Genomic DNA, 20,732 nt, shown 5'->3' with positions numbered 1-20,732 from the left:
TGTGCTAGAAACACCACAGCAGACAGCGACACCCCAGGCAGGGAACAGGAACTGCATGGGTTTTCAAACATAGCGGGTGCTAGAATGAACACTATAATGGTCACTGGGATACTTTCTGTACTGTGTAATGGTCACTGGGATTCTCAATAGTCAATGAAAGACTGTCTTTTATGGCAATAATTTTGATGCTCTTTGCACTGTGTGGCAGCCGCTGGAATACACTTAATTTATTTATTATTTATTTATTAGCAGTTTCTTATATAGCGCACACAGATTCCGCAGCGCTTTACAGAGAATATTTGACCACTCACATCAGTCCCTGCCCCAGTGGAGCTTACAATCTATATTCCCTACCACATGTACACGCACACACAGACATTCTAGGGTTAATTTTGTTGGGAGCCTAATGCACCTTGAATCCTGTTAGAGAAAGAGTGCTACTGTATGTAAATGAAAACAATAACTATTATACTCTTGATATAGAATTGTAGTATTTGGTATGTACTGTATTCTGTATAATAAGGTGGTCACAGAGATCATCTCTGTTTAGTATGGTGGCCATTAGCAAGCTTTCTATATACAGTGTGGAAGTCACTGCTACCGCGGTGTAATTTCATCCCAGTTGCCCGGAGGTAAAATAAATACTGATGACGTCTATGGTCCTGCTAGGAGAGGGAGTCAGCCACATAACCGTTATCGACCGCTTTTAATTACGTCATTTAAACTTGCAGGGGAGGAGAGGTGCCCACTTGGGAGCAGGAGTCCGGTAGCAGATGCAGTACTTGTTTCCTAGCAGGGCAGCCAGTTTTCCTACGTATGCTACCGTAGTGAAATCGCATTGCATCGGCCATTTTAGTGCCATGCGATGCAATCTTTTTATGTAATTAATTCACTGCTCTGTTGGCCCCAGGGGAACTCATTGCATCGCACCTCCCGCAAAATTGGGTGCGATGCCATGCCATTAGCTATACACTTGTATGACATACAATGAGGTTTTAGTCACACCCCCCCCCCCCCACACACACACACACACTATCCACGCCACCCTGATGCGTGGCGAGCGCAGCGGAACGCGTCCTCCTGACCTTTTCATACCCCCACTATCCACGTCGGCGTGAAGTTGATTATATATAGTGTGGTGAGCCCGAAGCGTGGCGAGCGGACTCGGAATAAATATAAAGTAATCTGCGTCACCTCGCGGGGCTCGCCACACTATATAAAATCAACCCCACACCAACGTGGAGAGTGGGGGTATGAAAAGGTCGGGAGGATGCGTTCCACCGCCCCTCGCCACGCTTCGGGGTGGCGTGGATATTGGGGGTGACTAAAACCTCATTGTATGTCATACAAGTGTATATCTAATGGCATGGCATCACACCTCCCGATTTTGCGGGAGGTGCGATGCAATCCCGTGGGGCCAACAGAGCAGTGAATAAGTTACATTAAAAAATTGCATCGCATGGCACTAAAATGGCCCATGCAATGCAATGCGATTTTAGTACGGAGAATAGCCCTGTACGCAAATAGAGTACTGGGCACCCTGCTAGGAAACAAGTACCGCAGATGACTCCATTGCCTCCCAGAGTTATACCTCTACACCGATTTAATATCTGTATTACAAAGTGGTCACTGCAGCGATAATCTTTCTACTGTGTAATGGATGGTGGAATGCTGTTTGTTTAGTATGGCAGTCAATGAGTATTGAGATCTTTGAGATACTTTCTGTATAGTATAATGTTCATGGAATGTGCTGTATTGTATGACAGTAACTGAGGCAATGTTTGTATTGCAGGTTGTTCACTGGAATACTTATTTATTGTATTGCGGTCATTAACCTTGTTTTTGTATTGTATACAAATGAAATATGTGGTCACAGGGATGTGGATGCTCTGAATTGGGTGGATGATATTGTGAAACTCCATTTATTGAATGGGGTGCCGGACGGGGTCCCGACAGTCATTTACCCGACGTCGGGATCCCGACTGTTAAAACACAGACAGATGGACGGCTACCGGCTATTCTCCCTCGTGGTAGTCCACAACCCCCATAGAGGGAGAATAGAATAGGTGGCGAGTGTGCCCGCAACGGGCTTTGTTGCGCTAATGACTGTCGGGATCCCGACTGTCGGAACCCTATACCACACCCATTGAATGGCAGCCTCTAGAACAGTGGTTCTCAAACTCGGTCCTCAGGACCCCACACAGTTAACATTTTCCAGGTCACCTGACAGGTGCATTCATTACTGACTGACACATTTTAAAGGATCCAAAGATGTAGCTAATTATTTTACTTGATTCTGTGACGAGACCTGCGCAACATGCACTCCACATGACCAACTTTGAGAATCCGTGCTCGCTCTAGAATGTTCTCTGTATTGTGGTGGTCTCATTATTTTTTTTTTATAGTTAGACAGAGGAAATGCAATCTGTATTTATTTTTACACTGCTAGGAAAAATGTGTTTTAAACACAACCCTGCATTTGTGTGTGTCCCACCTACAGTTAATTTTGTCAGTCCTAAATGAGGCCACTTTCATATTTTATCCAGAGCAACTTTAAATTGTTCTTCCGCTCTGTATTAATGAAAATAAGAAAAGGAGACCCCAACTCTCTGCTGACATTATGCAGACAGCAGTAGGTATGGCTGCACCCAGAGCCTGAGAAGAAGCAGGACTATCTTTAGGGAGGGTACTGCCGAGACTTGTCTACACCAACACCGCAGCAAAATGCCATGATTCGTGCATCCATGGTGAATGGGAAGAGGCTAAATGATGCTTGTATTGGACTTTACTTCACTACTTTCTTTGCGTTCTTACATTTTGTTCTATCATTTTAATATTTCACTGACATGATATGTAATTTTTTTATTAGAAATAAGTCATGTTTTAAACTTATGTAGGGTATACACTAGAGCGATCATGATTGTGAGCAGATTGTGAGATGATTGTGAGATGGTCGCACGATCTGTTGGAGCACATGATCTGCACATGATCCGATCACGATCTGTATGCAGTTAAAAGGATCTTTTACAAATCCTGACTGCAGCTAGGATCTCCAAAACTACCAAACGACTGGCAGGGATGCGCATTGGATCGGAATCGGATCCAAAACATGCCCAATTTACATACAATCGGTCGAAATTGCATCGAAATTGACGGGATTGAGGCCAAACCGTTCTGTGTGTACCCAGTATTAGACGTGACAGTTTTTTTTTTACACTCTTTGCACTTTTGTGTTAAGTATTACTGTGGACTTGTATACTTGTACAGGGCCGAAACTGGGATTTCCGGCGCCCAGGGCAAATAAATAATTTAGTGACCCACACATACACAAATAAAATAAATAAATGTGTACGGCTTTTAATAGAGCCTGTTCAGAAATATATCTTGCCCATAAAACTGCATATAATGCAACATTCCCAGGACACTGCATATGTAGTTCTCCATGTTAAAACACATATATGAACACTGCCACCCCTATTTGAAGGCTGACTCTCATACTACAGCATACAGAGAGCACACATACACACTGACAGCACAGATAAATATATACACACAGTAATCCCCTTAGTAGACTTCATAGACTTACAATGGTGGCTCAGCAGGTGGCAGGCTCCGGTTTACAGCTACAAAAACACCACAGGCTGTAGCAGCAGCAGCCGGATCGCCTTTCCTCAGGCGCTCTCAGGAAGGCAGCAGGATGTATAATGAGATCGCGTACACATGTGTGCAGTACCACTGCCATGACGGTACGAATGGCCTGCCAGCCCCGGAATGCGCCGCTGGCTGATCAGTGCTTCGGCCACTCAGGCCCGCTGATGGATCTGTGGCAGCTTGACAGTGGCTGTTCGGTGCGATGCAGGGCGGACAGGGGGGTTCCGGTGGGGAGCAGGTTGAGTGCCCAATCCCAGCGCGGCAAAGAGTGCCACTGCGCTGGATGTGCCCCCCAGTCCAGCGCCCTTGTCGCATGACACCCTACCCTTTAGTTACGGCCCTGACTTGTATAACTTGTTATTATGAACCTTTAGTGCAAAGACAAATTAACAATACAGGGACTTACAGTATAGGACAAATACAGGGTAAATAAATATAGCAGCATCAGCAGAAGGCACTGAATAAAGTATCAGAGTTTCAGAACACTGAGGGATTTGGTACTGTTGAAGGGAGTATTTAGCAGAAGATGCCGAGCTGGCCCTAGGCATAGGCAAACTAGGCAAATGCCTAGGTCATTTGGAATGCCTAGGGGCACCAGCAGCTTCTGTTGATTAAAATGATACATGCCTATATTCTGTGTGTGATGCTGCTTTCCCACTGCTGAAACGGGTCATTACCCGTTTTGTTAAACGGCAAGAGACATAAAGACCCTTTCCCACTGAAGCTTTTAAACTGTAAATTACCGTTTAAAAGCCGTTTTTGGCACATTCACACTGCCGTTTAAAAACCCTTTTAACCCATAAAAAATATGAGGGGGGGGGGATTAAAAAAAAAAAAACCGGTGTGGGGTCCCCCCCACTGCCGTAACCAGCACCAGGCTGGTATTAAAAAATCAGGAAACCCGACAAATAGGGCTTCGCTGATTTTTTAAAACCAGCCCCAGGCTCAAGGGCCGGGGCTGGTTCCCAAAATACGGGGGACAAAATGAGTAGGGGTCCCCCGTATTTTAAGAACCTGCCCCAGGCACAACCAGCCAGCAGGGTAATGCCACAGCCGGGGGACACTTATTATATAAGGTCCCGCGGCCAAAGCATTAACCCTACCGACCAGTCAGCCTGGCCAGGGGTCCTGGGGGAGTGGAGACCCCCCCAAAAAAGGGGTCCCCCCCTCCAGAACTTACCTGACCATGCTTAAGCCTGGTGCTGTCCTCGATGCCCTTGGGCGGTGGGCATCGAGCTGATCTTTGTGTAAAAAAATAGATGAAAAAACTATTGTTTTAAACTGTGGAACTATGAGTCCCAGCAAGCCTCCCCCCGCAAGCTGGGAATTGGAGAACCACAAGTCCCAGCCTGCGGGGCATTAAAGGGCCCGCTGGGTCTTGTAGTTCCACAGTAAAAAAAATAGTTAAATAAACACACTGACAAGCCAGAAAAATAAAAGTTTAATACATACATTACACAAACACACTGATACTTACCTATCTTGAGCCCGTCGGTAGGTCCAAGGGTCCGGTGGTTTGGTTCCGGGGCCTTGGTTCCGGGGCTGGTCCGGGTCCGGGGCTCCAGGGCTGATGAGTCCGGGGTCCAGGATCCGTAGTAATCCAAAGGGTTACCTGGGAAAGGAAATCCTACTCACCTGTCCTCTGGCGTCCACCCCGGCATCTTCAGTTCAAGTCGCGCTGCTCCCGGCTGCTGGCACCCGCTCCGCTGTACACTAGAGACGCAGAGATCCTTCATCCTCTGCGTCTCTACTCAGAATGAATTCTGGCCAATCAGAAGCCGCCTAGCGGCCAATCAGGAGCCGAGAAAGTCGGCTCCTGATTGGCCAGAATTCATTCTGAGTAGAGACGCCGAGGATGAAGGATCTCTGCGTCTCTAGTGTACAGCGGAGCAAGTGCCAGCAGCCGGGAGCAGCGTGACTTGAACTGAACATGCCGGGGTGGACGCCAGAGGACAGGTGAGTAGGATTTCCTTCCCCAGGTAACCCTTTGGATTACTACGGATCTAGGACCCCGGACTCTTCAGCCCTGGAGCCCCGGACCCAGACCAGCCCCGGAACCAAAGCCCCGGAACCAAGCCACCGGACCAGACCCTTGGACCTACCTATGGGATCAAGATAGGTAAGTATCAGTGTGTTTGTGTAATGTATGTATTAAATTTGTATTTTTCTGGCTTGTCAGTGTGTTTATTTAACTATTTTTTTTACTGTGGAACTACAAGACCCAGCGGGCCCTTTAATGCCCCACAGGCTGGGACTTGTGGTTCTCCAAGTCCCAGCTTGCGGGGGAGGCTTGCTGGGACTCATAGTTCCACAGTTTAAAACAATAGTTTTTTCAGCTATTTTTTTACACAAAGATCAGCTCGATGCCCACTGTCCAGGGGCATCGAGGACAGCACCAGGCTTCAGCCTGGTCAGGTAAGTTCTGGAGGGGGGGGACCCTTTATTGGGGAGGGGGGTCCCCACTCCCCCAGGACCCCTGGCCAGGCTGACTGATCGGTAGGGTTAATGCTTTGGCCGCGGGACCTTATATAATAAGTGTCCCCCAGCTGTGGCATTACCCTGCTGGCTGGTTGTGCCTGGGGCTGGTTCTTAAAATACGGGGGACCCCTACTCATTTTGTCCCCCCGTGTTTTGGGAACCAGCCCCGGCCCTTGAGCCTGGGGCTGGTCTTAAAAAAACAGCGAAGCCCTATTTGTCGGGTTTCCTGATTTTTTAATATCAGCCCCGGCTCTTTCAGCCTGGGGCTGGTTATGGCAGTGGGGGGGACCCCACGCCGATTTTTTTTTTTACTAAATACCGTTTCAGAGGCATTCCCACTGCCTTAAAAACGGTATTTAAACGTGTAGGACTCTGCTTTTAAAACAGGTTGAAATACCGGTTAACTTTAACCGGTATTTCAACTCTGGCGCTTTCCCACTGCAGCCTTAAACTGTAAATTGTGGGGGAAAAACGGCAATATACCGTTTAAGAGCTGCAGTGGAAAAGGGGCATGAGTGAGGCTGTATCTGCATATGAAATAGTGTATTCATGGAAATCACTGTAACATAGCATTCCGTATTCAGGTACAGCCACAGTGGAACACAGAATATAGGCATGCTGCATATCATTTTAATCATTGGAAGCTCCTTGTGTGTCCTGGTCACATAGCAATGCAAATAAGACATATTTTCAGCAAAAAAGCACCCAACGTTAGCAGAACTGGCCAGGAGCTGCATGGCCTATTAGCGGCTGTGCGAGTGCTGTCTGCGGGTGGGTTGGTTGTGCAATAGTGTACGGCATATGTGTAAGGGGCATTATGTGTGTCATGTATAAATGCATTAATAATGTGTGACATATGTGTAACAGGCATTATGTGTGTCATGTGTATAAGGGCATTAATAATGTGCAACATATGTGTAAGGGGCATTATGTGTGTCATTATGTGTATAAGGGCATTAATAATGTGCAACATATGTGTAAGGGGCATTATATGTTTCATTATGTGTATGAAGGGCATTAATAAAGGTTGGCATAATGTGTAAGGGGCATTATGTTTATAAGGACATTAATAATGTGTGTCATGTGTAAGGGGCATTACTGTGTGGTATTATCAGGGGTGCCGAGAGAAAGGGGTAGGGGGTAAAAATTACCCAAGCCAAAGTTTGATGGAAGGGCCCAGTGGGGGCCCAGGCCCCCTCCCCTTAAGTGACAACAGCAGCTGCAGCTCTTCTCCACTGCCCAGCACATACTGCTTTGTGCTGGGTTGCATTGTGGCCATGGAGGTGCTTAAAATACAATATTTTCGCAGGATTTTTTTTTCTAAGGGTATAATGTGAATAATATGAGGAGTAATGTATATAAGGTAAAGTGGCACTACTGTGTGATGTAACGTGAATAAGGGACACCATCACATGATATAATGCGAATAAAGTTGCACTACTGTGTGGCATAATGTGAATTGGAGGTACTTTTGTGTGGCCATGCCCCTTCCCAGCAAGAACACACCCCTGTTTGGGCCGCGCACAGAATGTGTGCACTATTTCTATTTAAAATATTGCAGGTAGGAGCACCAAAATGATGACTGCTATGATGAGGGTTGATAGTGCTGGGAAAGGGGAGCAGGGTCAGAGGCATAACTAGTGGCGGTGCTAGGGGGCACCAGCCAAAACCTTGCCTAGGGCATCATTTAGGCTAGGGTCGGCTCTGAGAAGATGGCTTATAATAGAAGGAAAAGCACAAGGGAAGAGGGACCTCACATCCTCTTGAGAGTTTACATTCTATGGCAGTGGTTCTTGACCCTGTTCCTTAAGTTCCCCAACAGTTCTCATTTTCCAAGTTACCCAGCAGGTGCACAGATGCACTCATTATTCAGACACATTTTAAAAGATTTACAGATAGAACTAATTATTTCACTTGTGATTCTGTATGGAGGCCTGGAAACCATGCACAGTTGGGGGTACTTGAGATCCAGGGTTAGGAACCACTGTTCTAAAGGGAGGGGCTGACATACACCGATGGGGTAGACAGTGAGTGTTAAACAGAGGTTAAGATGAGAGTTGGTTGTGTTTGGTTCAAAAGAGTTAAGCGCCCTTTTGAGATTTGTAGAGCACTGCAGAAATAAGGAGCAGCATGTGAAAAATCTTGGAGGTAGGAGTGGGAGGAAGTAATCAATAGGCTGGAAAAGCAGCTGAAATGAGTGGAGCGAAGATGACGGGTGGAAAATGTGGCACAGGGTGATGAGGTCAGAGATGTAGATGGAAGAGGAAGAGGTGAGGACTTTGTAAGTGAGTCTGTGAAACTTAAATTGGTTTCTGAAGGGGAAGAGGTTCCAGTGAAGGGCTTATTTTAGTGGGGAGGTAAGGAAGATGTATGTTAAGTGAGGAAGATAAACCAGGCTGCAGCATTGAGTATAGACTGGAATGGAGGAAGGTATTTGTCAGGGATTCCACGTGGAGATTGCAGTAGACCAGTCTGCAGATGACCAGTAAGTGGATACATTTCTTTATAGCAACTTGTATGAAAAAGGGTGTCATCTTGGAAATATTTTGGAGGGTGCAAAGATGACCAGCTCAGTCTTAAGGGTGTACACACGGGTCTGTGGAGGGTTGCCCGGCGCAGGCCCACTCACAGCAATTAGGGCATACTTGCCTACTTTCAATTTCACCTCTCCGGGAGAAGCCCAGAGAGGCAACACGTCAGGGGGGCAGGGGCAAGGTTGACATCACTTGGCCCCGCCCCCATGCCAGAAAACTCTGTGATTCGCGGATTGCTGAAAGGGGGGTGGGGCTTAAATGCAGCAAAATGCCGCTATCACGTCATTTTGGTCCCGTCCCCTCTCCGCGGACCTGTGATTTTCGGTAATTAAACCAGCGGGCAAGGGGTGAGCGGGGGCTATTACCAGAAAGCGGAATACTTGCCCACCTTCCATGGGGACGGGAGGCGGACCCAATTTTCAGGAGGCTCCCGGCCATTCCAGGAGGGTAGGCAAGCCTGAATTAGGGTTGACATTTGCCTGTGCAATTAGGGTTGACCCCTGCCTTTGCAGGCCTCTCTGAGAAGGCAGGCGCCCCACAGCTGCATGTTATCTCACACAGCCTTCCTGAAAATGCGCCTGCGTTGTCCAGACCACTATCCACAAATAGCGCATAGATACCCACCACTGTCACTGTCACAAGTGAAGCCACAACCTTCTGCGCACAAATGCTGTGGGCGCTGAAAGCAGTGCAAAAATCACATGATTGCAATTTTTGTGTAACTGAATTAGTCCCATTTCTCTTATTAAAATGTCTTTCCAATAAGGATGGATAAAAATAAGTCTCTCTAGATTGGCCTATTAACCCATTTTTGCTCTGTGAAGTCTCAAAAGATTACACAGAAGCAATATAGTAAAGAAGCAAAGATAAATATTATAGGCACGAGGCATACATAGAGGACAATATAATTTTTTTTTTTTTTTTTACTAAGTGTTGGGTCATTATTATCTGAATAAAAGTCATAAAATATATAACAATCTTACTAGTTATTTTAAATTATATATAGGACAAACAATATTTATATTTTTGTAATAGAGAGCAACAATAGCTTTTATACACATAAAATGGGGTAACATTATTTATTATTCAATTAAGGGACTATATAAAGAAAATCAGGTACTTGTGGAGTATCATGGCTCCCACAATGGGCATCGCACAGGAAACATGCGATGCGATGCGATGCCATTTTTCACAGAAATCATTGACGTGTTAAAATCATGTTAAATGCACCCCAAAGGGCATTTGTTACTGTACCACCCCCACTATAAACGGCAACCCGAAGCGTGGCGAGTGCAGCGTGCCCGCAAGGGGCGGCGGTACGCGTCCTACGACCTTTTCATACCCCCACTATCCACGTCGGCGTGGAGCTGAGAATAGAAAGTGTGGCGAGCGCAGCGAGCCACCGAGCCCGAAGCGTGGCGAGCGCAGCGAGCCCCGCGAGGGGACGCGGATACCTTCACAGGTATCCGTGTCCCCTTGCGGGCTTCACAGGTATCCGTGATACTCCACAAGTACCGAAAAACACTTTTCCAAAATAATCCCCTTTAAATAAGAAAAGCTTAATGCTTTTTATTGTACGTATTCTGTGCTTTGTATGAATAGATATGTGTTGACAGATTCATACTCCACAATCTCTACCACCGCCCCCTCCCCCCGCCCCTAGAATAAGGCCCTAAGCTTCAAATTCAAATTAGATGGGAAACTGATTTAGGTATCTTTAGGTCAGCCGAGGAATGGAACAGTACCTTTCTTAACGTATTCAAAATGTCTAGATGTATAAACCATTCTGAAATGATGTTTAAGCTCCTACATGGCCTTTACCTCACTCCTGAGAGACTCCACAAAATTTCAACTGCATCCTCTAAATTTTGCTGGAGGCAATGTGGGTCAGTGAGAACACTGATACACATATTCTGGTCTTGATGATTATTTACTTGACATGGTATCACTCTTGCCCTATGTCCTTTCCCCTTTGTTTTGTGTTGCCTTGCTCTTTTTTCCCCGTTTGTTTTACTTTAACTTAATATAAGGTACCATACTATTATGTATTTTATAGTGAAAGCAGTTGTACTAATGATTTTTCATATATCCAGTACTTTTTATACGTTTTGTAATGGTAAAAATTCTCAATAAAAATATTCAGTTAAAAAAAAAGATGTCTTTAAAAATATATTACGCCATGAGATTATGTATTTCTGTACTTTGAGCACCGGACATAAAGGACACCGCCCATGAACAAGGTTGATGTTGGTAACACACAGATAAACAGAATTTAATACTATCTCTCGTACACAGTTTAGCATTACTAAAGGGGTGTACACACGGGGAGATTTTGCTAATGGTCAATTTTGACTAAGCAATTTTGAGAGAGATTTTGGCTAGATGCATTGGAGATTTTGACTAAGCGATTTTGTCTATGTAATGATAGTCAAATGGTGCGTACACACGGGGGCGATTTTGTCTAATATCGCGGGCAATATGGTATATAACGGGTGCGCGCTCCCGTTTTTTCCCCCGTAATGATCGCTGGTCGCAGGAACATGCTCCTGCGACCAGCTGATTTCCACTGCCAGGCTCCCCCGGCGATATATCGCTCAGCAATATATCGCTGCATGTGTACACAGCTTATGATCTAGTCAAAATTGTCTTGCCTGCACAGTCAATCTATGCTAAGCAATCTATGCTAGACAATAATGACTAAGCAGGAAAAAAATAGGGAGACTTTGGATAACCTTCTAGGAGATTTTGACTATCTAGTCAAAATCTCACCGTGTGTACACCCCTTTAAACCTAAAAAATTCCATTTATACCATTCTGGCATACAGCATTACACAATGTTGGGCCTTGCTTTTACTTTATATATCTTCACCAATGGTTTAAACAGCCTGGACTCTAAGCTATACGCATCCTCAAAAATCTAGAATTTAGATTGTTAACGCCACCCCACGATCAACGTCAACCCGAAGCGTGGCGAGCGCAGCGAGCCCGCGAGGGGCGGCGGTACGCGTCCTACGACCTTTTCATACCCCCACTATCCACGTCGGCGTGGAGTTGAGAATAGAAAGTGTGGCGAGCGCAGCGAGCCCCCGAGCCCGAAGCGTGGCGAGCGGACGCGGACAGCTGTGAAGCCCGCGAGGGGACGCGTATACCTGTGAAGGTGTCAGCGAGCCCGAAGCGTGGCTTCACAGCTGTCCGCGTCCGCTCGCCACGCTTCGGGCTCGGTGGCTCGCTGCGCTCGCCACACTTTCTATTCTCAACTCCACGCCAACGTGGATAGTGGGGGTATGAAAAGGTCGTAGGACGCGTACCGCCGCCCCTCGAGGGCTCGCTGCGCTCGCCACGCTTCGGGTTGACGTTGATCGTGGAGTGGCGTTAACAATTGTGGGGGCCATTTCACATTTCAGGGTGCCTATTTGGCCTCTGTGGGCCATTTAACATTGTTCCCTATGCAAAATCGGGTCAATTGGGACATTGAACAGGAAAATCGGGTCAATTGGGACATTTAACATTGTTCCCTATGGGAAATCGCGGTCATCGCGTCGGTCGCATCGCATGCGATTTTTTAGTGCATGCGATGCCCGCGATGGCCGCGATGGGCGCTCTTCTAGGTAAAGAGTACCAGATTTTTGCCTTGCTATAGACGGAGCCGTAATCTGCGTTACTATTTAATGCAAAGAAAATAAATAGTCTCACTATAAGAATAAGGGCGCTTATAAAAGGAAAAATATTACTCCCCTGATTGTTGGATGTTGATGTCTCTTTCCCAGATGCTCTTCCCATTTGGATATATGCAATGATAAGAAGGGAGTAACAAAGGACAGGTATCCTTGTGTAATATAGTTTAAATGAGGTTGTCGTCAATAAATATTTAGAATATAGGTGTCTTTTAATTTAATTTGATTTCTTGAAGTATGGCGGGGTATTCTACCCCTTCAAGAAACACTCACAAGGTGTTATGTTCTTATGTGCATATCCCACCTTCCCAGGTGTATCAAGAAACTCCAAAGTAATCATCAAAATATGGTGGGGTCAGTGCCCCTAAACAAATTACTCACATGTGAAATCAACAGCATATCGGGTGGGTCTTTTCTCCTCCCTGGGACTAGAGGCAGCTAAATTGCGCAGTAAAGTTTTTCCCACAATTTCTTTCCATGCGTGACTATTTAGTCCAGACAGATATGGCAAAAATGATGAAAAAACCGAAGCAGGCAAAGAATGGGTGTTTTGCCTGTGTACCTGATTAAGGGTAATAGTTTTTCACATCCCCTTTCAGGTAAAGTGTTTGATATACGATTCCATCTTACGTGTAAAATGCGGTTTTTGGTCTATCAAATAATTTCTCCTTGCGGATTATGTTACATAGGCAAGACTGAACGCACATTCCATGAGAGAATGGCAGCGCACAGATCAGCAATTAAAGCCGCTATTGAAACAGGGTCTAGCGACCAACCAGTCGCTAGACACTTTGTAGAGAGGAAACATTCTTTGACTGACATCCGTTACCAAATGATCGATTATGTCCCCCCATTGAAGAGGGGTGGAGATCGTGGAGCAGTATTATTAAGGAAGGAAAGTCAGTGGATCATAAGGCTGAAAACTATGTTTCCATTTGGTTTAAATGATCAATTAGGGCTTAGCTGTTTCTGAAGACAATTATCCATACTGCATTACACTTCCATATACAGTATCTCTATGTATGTACATGTTTTTGTTTAATGTGGTTGCGGTTTTTTTTATCACTTAGACACAGAAGGGTATCCTTGGTAACGGGAGTGCTCTGATGACGTCACGTATGAGTCGGCGGGTCAGGTGTGCAGTCCCCCGTCCGGAAGTGTTGCTGTTCACCGGGGAGATGGTGTTATTTAAGGTAATCATTGTTCTCTTTATTGTAAGCCTGATGACAATGTGCTGAACATTGAAACGTTGCTGACATCTTGTGTTGCGTTATTCTTTTGAGAGTTGAGTCCGTGAGTACCATCGGTGTTAGAATATATTATTCACCAACGGGTGAAAGAGGGGCACCGGACGTCTAGAAAGTTTGTTTGCAAGAGTGCCGACTGGGTGATATATATATATATATATATATATATATATATATAAACAAAGGGGGGACCGCTGCACTGGGGTCTAAAATAATGAAGACTGACGCTTGCCTATGCAGGTTAACGTTTCAGCCTTTATTCAGGCTTTTGTCAAAACAGCATACAAAAGCCTGAATAAAGGCTGAAACGTTAACCTGCATAGGTAAGCGTCAGTCTTCATTATTTTAGACCCCAGTGCCGCGGTCCCCCCTTTGTTTGTACATTGACCCAGCTAAAGAAAACCAAATTTTGCAGCGCTGGTAGAATAAAAACCAATATACTAGTTGGATTGACTTCACAATTTTATGATAAAATGATATATTGTTTTAAAAAGAATAGCACAATTTAATAGGCCACATGGCCACACATATAATACATAAACTGGTTAAAATGCATTGATGCAGATAGCAGAACTCGGATATGGCTAAATACACTGTCCGTTCCTATAATGCCTGGAAATTTGAGATAGGACCGCCTCTGTAAACAGAGTGGGTTATAGTTACCGTCCACCTTGCTCAATTAGGGGGAGAATGGATCCTGATGGAATGCGAATTTCCCTTAATACGTCCAAAGTCCCTTTTGAATGGAAAATCCTTTATGCAAGGAGTGGGGCTTGCCACTTGGTACTGATGGAACAGGTGTAGGAAAATATCCGGTCCTTTCAGGCTGGTTCGGGCAGTTGGAAATGGCAAATGTTTGCTGGAGCCAGTAGTCCGCTTCTGCTTCTGGGGTTGGTGTCCAACTAACGCGTTTCGCTCAGAACAAGCTTTCTCAAAGGTATAATGGATGTTTTCCAAGGACCCAGCTGTTGCAGGGTCCTTACTGAAGGCACGGGGCACAGAGAAACTTCTGGAGCTGAGTGCCGGCTACCCCGCTTATATATATATATATATATAACAGCAAGTGCGGCACTCAGAAACCAATAATATACAGGAGGCAAGCAGCGGTTTCAAGGTTTCATTTCTTGAAAGAAAGTTTGTCATCTTGAAATTACTTTCAAGAAATGAAAGGCTGAAACCGCTGCTTGTCTCCTATATATTATTGGTTTCTGAGTGCCACACTTGCTGTTGTCTATATTGTCCAGCAAACACTTTGGGGGCACCTAAACAAGGCATTTACTTTTTGATAGTGCCCGATCTTCGTATATTTTATATATATATATATATATATATATATATATATAGTCCTTTGTGCCGGCTCTCCGTCTAATGAAAACTGATGCGCCGGGTGTCAGTACCAAACACTCGTCGGAGCGAGTGTATACACAGGGTAGCGGGGGGGAGTGCTGCACTCACGGCGTCTTGTTCAAATAAATTTCAGCAGTCAGGTACCTGACGAAAATGCCAGAATAAAGGCATTGAAACGTTGTACATCTGACTGCTGAAATTTATTTGAACAAGACGCCGTGAGTGCAGCACTCCCCCCCGCTACCCTATATATATATATATATATATATATATATATATATATATATATATAGTGATTTGCTTAACGGCGTTATACATTAACTTAGTATCTTATTTACAGTAAGTATTAAATTAACGGTTTTTAAATAGAAGTAAGAGGAAAGAAAAAGAGTTGCAGTGTTGGATGCACACCACAGTCTCCTCATTTCTATTTGACTTGCAGTCCAATACAACCAAGTAATACCCCTTTCACACCAAAAAATGCAGTGACCTACCTGGGAATACAGTCCAGATATCATGCAGGGACAATACCGGGTTGGCCCCTTTCACACCAGCCTAGTCCCTGCATTTTCTGGTGTGAGGGGGGGAGATTTATACCCCTTTCACACCAGAAATGCAGAGACCAACCCGGGAATTAGGGATTGCAGGGAGGGGAGGAGAGAGGGGGGGGGGATCAGCGCGGTCACCTCCGCTCCATCAGGGGTACCGCGCGACGGGGGCGGCGATGGCCGCACCCCCCCCACACACACACACACACACAAAGCGATGGCGAGCGCCAGCCCTGGGGGTGAGTGGGATGATGCTGGCAGGGCTGGCCTGCGATTGGCTTGGTGGGATGTGCGGGTGCCGGTACGGCCAATCCCAGGCGCACACACACCCCCCTGCATCCCATTCCCAGACCTGCACCCGTCTCTCACCCCCACACGGAATTCTTTCACACCAGCACTAGTCGCGGGCCAACCCGGAAAAATAGGCCGGTGTGAAAGGGGTATTAGAGGAAAGAAAAAGGGTTGCAGTGTTGGACGCACATAGGCAAAATTCAGTAGTGTGCAGACTTTGTCTCTCTCTGTCACCTGGTTCTTAAATAAGCATGATCTAAATAGCGCAAAGGAGGGAGTTACATAGAAGTTATCTAGGAACAGTGCTAATGAAATAATTAGTCTATAAGAAAATGTAATATGATAATATTTTTATTACTTCTTATAGAATGCTTAATGTAAATCTCAGACATGCAAATTACATACATTACTTCTATAGCACGTATTTTGGTGCTTTTCATTATGACTTTAGCTGAAAAGAATTTTTTTCACAGAGTCCACATACACCGCATCGGCTAATGGCTTCTTCTTACTCCCCGGCTGCAGGAATTTCTCTATTGTTGGAATCTCACTAGTTCTTTCTTTAAAAGCCTAAAAAAGTTAGTTTTAGTTAAAGTTTTAGTTCAGGTTAGAAAAAAAATGTTTTTGGTTTTTATTTGTATTTCTAAAAAAAAAAAATACTTTTATTGTATTTGTTTTAAAATATATTTGTATTGTATTGTATTTGTTTTACATTTTTCTGTAGCTATAGCACATACTAAAGAATATTAATAAATATATACACAAAATATACTTAATTATAGATCATCTCCATCAAATTACAGTTAGGTTTGTTATTTTTATGTTATTTTTCCTCAAATTAAAACTTCCTTTCTTTTTACCGGCACACACTTACCAAAGCTTAGTTATCACTTTGCACATTCCAGAGTTTAGACCCAGAACATAAAGTGCACTCTCAAGACCCACTTTTTCTTCAAACCCAGTAGTCTCTCACTGTAACCCTCTATTTACCCAATATGTGTCACCCCTGTCTGTCTGCATGCTTTAGAAAGTAAGCTCTACAAGCAGGGCCCTCTCCCCTCATGTGCTTTTCCTTCTCTTAGTAAAGGTGTCCATACACCTTATGGCTCAATCTCCTGATCCTCTGACCCGCTGGCCCTGCCATTTCACCAACCAGATCAGCGGACATTGATGATTGGCAATCCACCAGGGGAACAGGAATTAAAAAGTCCCAATTCCGTAATCCCAACGTGATCAGGATTTTTACACATGGTTGATATCCCCGATCCCCTGTCACAACCATCAGGGGATCGGGGGGTTTCCCCAATATGCCACAGGTGTATGGGCCCCATTAGTCTACCTTTACTCCATGCTCTCTCCAACAACACCGGACCCTTGGTTTCTGCCACCATGATGCTTATTTTAGTGTCTTGGTGCAGCAATGTTGGGCGCAGTCAGATCTGTATAACTAGTGGGGAGAGTGGCCTGGTATAGTGGGAGGAGAGGGGGAGATTTAGACATGTTCACTTGGCTGCGTATACTCGTAGCCTAGCGAACTGGTCAGCGCCGCACGCACCACCCCCGCATCCCCGTACTGGCATGCGAGGGGATGTGTACAAGAACACATCCCCTCGTATGCTGCCGAAGGGGAGATAAATCATTCGATGGTCACCGACTATCAATTGGTTTCTCTCCCCTTCGGTAATAAAACTCAGTCCACACTTACTTTTATTTCCACCTCAGATCGTGGGCCGTCCTGAAGTCATGTGACATCATCAGCCCACCCCGAGCAGAAATTGGCCCTCCTGCGTTCCCAAAGGAACATAAAGCATTTGCATAAAATGCTGGGCATTCCCCTGCTGCTGCCCTCCGCCTACCTCCATTCCACCCCTACCCCCCCCCCCCCCCCCGGAGCAAACGGCTCCCGGGGGGGGGGGGGAGTGTTAGCACCCTGGGGTTTGCACACGTGAATATTCACGCATGCACATGTGCAAACCCCCAAGCATCAGACACAGGGCCGAATTCCTACTCGAATAATTGGGCCTGAATCTGCCCCAATATCATAAACGATGCTCACTCCTGCAGCTTCCACTTCGCCTTCTAGACAAAGCACAAATGACAAAGAAGAAAAGCACAGATTGTTTTCATTTATTAACAATCTAGTTTGTAACTATAAAACCTAAGAATACAATATAGGAGACTATGTACTAAACATCCTTACTGCCCTGTTAGAGGCTATGTTTAGAAAAAAAATGTCAGGAGCTGGTTGGTACTTTCTCTCCTAGGCTTAGTACCTAGACCCCATATTCTCAAAAGAGACTCTTAAAAAATGACCTGAGAAAGCAGACAAACCTGAGATATCCCTAACCACTTGTTAATCCTAACATTCAATACTGGCAAATAATCAGCTTGTGGTTTGTCATTGCAACTCAGTACATTGTTTACATTTGGATAATACTAATGCTGGGATGAATGCATAAGGCTTTTGGATTTGTAATTGCCAAGTCCAAAAATACACTACATGCCAACAAATTAAATCTAAAGGGCCGCTTACACATGATATTTTGTCAGATTTGACCCAATTCAGGTGGATTGGGTCAATTTATCTGACAAAATCTTATGTGCCTGATGTGTAGAACCCAATGCACAATCCCGTGTAATTGGGTATAACCAAGAGATTGCAAGAGATTGATCCTCCTGCACATAGGATAAAGGTGCCCATACACTAGTAAGATTTATCTTCAGATCTGGCTGGTTGGAACAAAAACATGGTTATGGATTAATAACAGTTTGACAATTTTCCAGCATTTCCAAGCAAATGGTCAACTGTAATTTGCTCTCATCCATACCCATGTTTTTGTTCCAACCAGACAGATCTGCAGATAAATCAGCGTGTGTATGGCCACCTTAAATCTCGAGTAAATCAGGTCCGACTTGTTGGACACTTGTTGGACAATAAGTTGGACAAGTGTAAGGGGGCCTTAAGTATTTCATATCATCAGAGGAAGACTATCATAGGCGTGCGCACGGGGGGTGCCAGGAGTGCACAGGCACCGCCTAATGACCGGCATCCACCCCCCGTCCTCCCACACGATTGCAGCTCCTCCCTACTGACAGCAGCAGTGGCTTAAAAAAAATAGAGCTTGGGGGGACCCGACGTAACAGCAGGCAATCCCTTGCAACCGAACCTTTTGATTTATGTTTTAAAATACTGTCCCTCGTCAGCAGCAAAATAAAGGGGGAGGAGCACCAGCTGATCCAAGCTGTCACTGAGTCCCCTCCGCTCTCCCCCCTGATATTGCTGTTGCTGGGGCTTGATGTCATGATCTAGTGACAGCCCCGTCGCAAGAAACAAATCTACCTGCTGTCAGCGCTGTGACCACGGGAGATCCAGCGCAGTGACCTCTAAAGTCCCGGCATTGTGTACCCGGAGACCTGGCCCTGAGACAGCGGAGACCCGGCCCTGCGTCTGAGGGAGACGCTGTGTCCGTGGCAGAGCCGCAGCTATGTGTAATTGTGCTGATTGGGAATCTCTCTCTCTCCTCCCAACCTCTTTCCCCTTCTCTCTTTCCTCTCTTTCCCTCTCTCTATCCTCCCCTCTTTCTCTACCTGACGCTGTCTCTCCTTCTTTCTCTTACTGATAGCTTCTCTCTCTCCCTGTCCCCCCTCCTGTCACTCTGGGTTGGTCGCCGAGCGGCTAGCAGCCAGCACAGCAGTGGGTACTGCCAGTCCCGACTTAACAGTATGTGACATCCAAAAAAAGATATCTCTCACTACACAGCTGAAGGAGGCCACGGCTGACACAGGGGGAGGGGGACAGGGCTGACACAGGGGGAGGGGGACAGGGCTGACACAGAGGAATAGGGACAGGGCTGACACAGGAGAATGGGGACAGGGCTGACACAGGGAGGGGTGACAGGACTCTCACAGGGAGAAGGAATAGCATAATGTGTAATAGTCATTATGGTGTGTGGTATAATGTGTAATGGGCATCACAGTGTGTCAATTAATCTGTAATGGGCATCACGGTGTGTGGCATAATGTGTAATGCGCATCACGGTGTCAGGCGTAATGGGCATCATGTTGTGAGGAGTAATGAGCATCACATTGTGAGGAGCAACGTGTAATGGGCATCACGGTGTGAGGAGCAACGTGTAATGGGTGTGTGGCATTTGGTATACTATGTAATGGGTGTGTGACATGTAATAGGCATTACGGTGTAAATTTGGCATAATGTGTAATGGGTATTACAGTGTGTGGCTTTATGTGGAATGGGCTTTATTTGTGATGGACATTATGGTGTGTGGCATTATATGTAAGTGGCATTACTGTGTGTGGCATTATGTGTAATGACCATTACAATGTGTGGCATTACAGTGTAAATTTTTGCAGCGCGCCGTCGGCGTGCACTGTCCCTTTTTCTAGTATGTGTTGAGGCGGGGGATGATTCATTCTGAAGGGCATATACAAAAATAAGTTACCTTCTATTTAGTTTACATTGATGCCCTGTAGGTGGTGATGGACACGCCCCCAGTAGGCGGTGATGGATGCACCCTTCTAATTGTGCACCCCCTAACAAAATGGGCTGCGCACGCCTATGAAGACTTATGTATACAACTGACCCACAAATTATGGAGTTTGGTGGACTGAGGTCAGGGATTGGTTACATAATGCTATTCCCCACCCCCAGGTGTGTAGTATCTGGGTCTTCGTGCTTCTCAGATGTAACATGTACATAGAGATTCAGGGTGAGATTTAATAGGATGAGATATTCAGAAAGTGAGAGATTTTGGAAGAAATCTCCAGTTTTTTTAAAGCGGCAATCATTTACACTGCAAAATCAAACTGGTTTTGCTGTGTAAATGATTGCCGCTTTAAAAAAACTGGAGATTTCTTCCCAAATCTCTCACTTTCTGAATATCTCATCCTAGTAAATCTCACCCTTCGTTTTGGAAGGGGTGTAACTGTAATCAAACTGAAAAA

The 20,732-nt window shown here is 45.5% G+C and overlaps 1 protein-coding gene and 1 long non-coding RNA gene across 8 annotated transcripts in view; one reads left to right on the top strand and one right to left on the bottom strand.

The window, feature by feature from the left end:
* LOC146064160 (uncharacterized) overlaps positions 1-20,732 on the top strand; it is a 103,349-nt gene that overhangs the window by 27,067 nt on the left and 55,550 nt on the right. For both annotated transcript variants that reach the window (XR_014471759.1, XR_014471758.1), the window contains one exon: positions 13,408-13,530. This is a non-coding gene — a long non-coding RNA (uncharacterized LOC146064160). The remainder of the gene's footprint in view (positions 1-13,407; positions 13,531-20,732) is intronic.
* Positions 16,106-20,732, bottom strand: part of LOC146064157 (glutathione S-transferase 3-like) — a 44,712-nt gene continuing 40,085 nt past the window's right edge. For all 6 annotated transcript variants that reach the window (XM_083177341.1, XM_083177345.1, XM_083177344.1 and 3 more), the window contains one exon: positions 16,106-16,340. In XM_083177341.1, coding sequence (XP_083033467.1) covers positions 16,218-16,340 — 123 coding nt within the window. In that variant the 3' untranslated portion in view covers positions 16,106-16,217. The remainder of the gene's footprint in view (positions 16,341-20,732) is intronic.

Source organism: Crinia signifera, chromosome 3 (assembly GCF_055691185.1).
Source record: "Crinia signifera chromosome 3, ASM5569118v1, whole genome shotgun sequence".
Taxonomy (NCBI): domain Eukaryota; kingdom Metazoa; phylum Chordata; class Amphibia; order Anura; family Myobatrachidae; genus Crinia; species Crinia signifera.
This window is presented reverse-complemented; position numbering and strand designations above follow the sequence as displayed.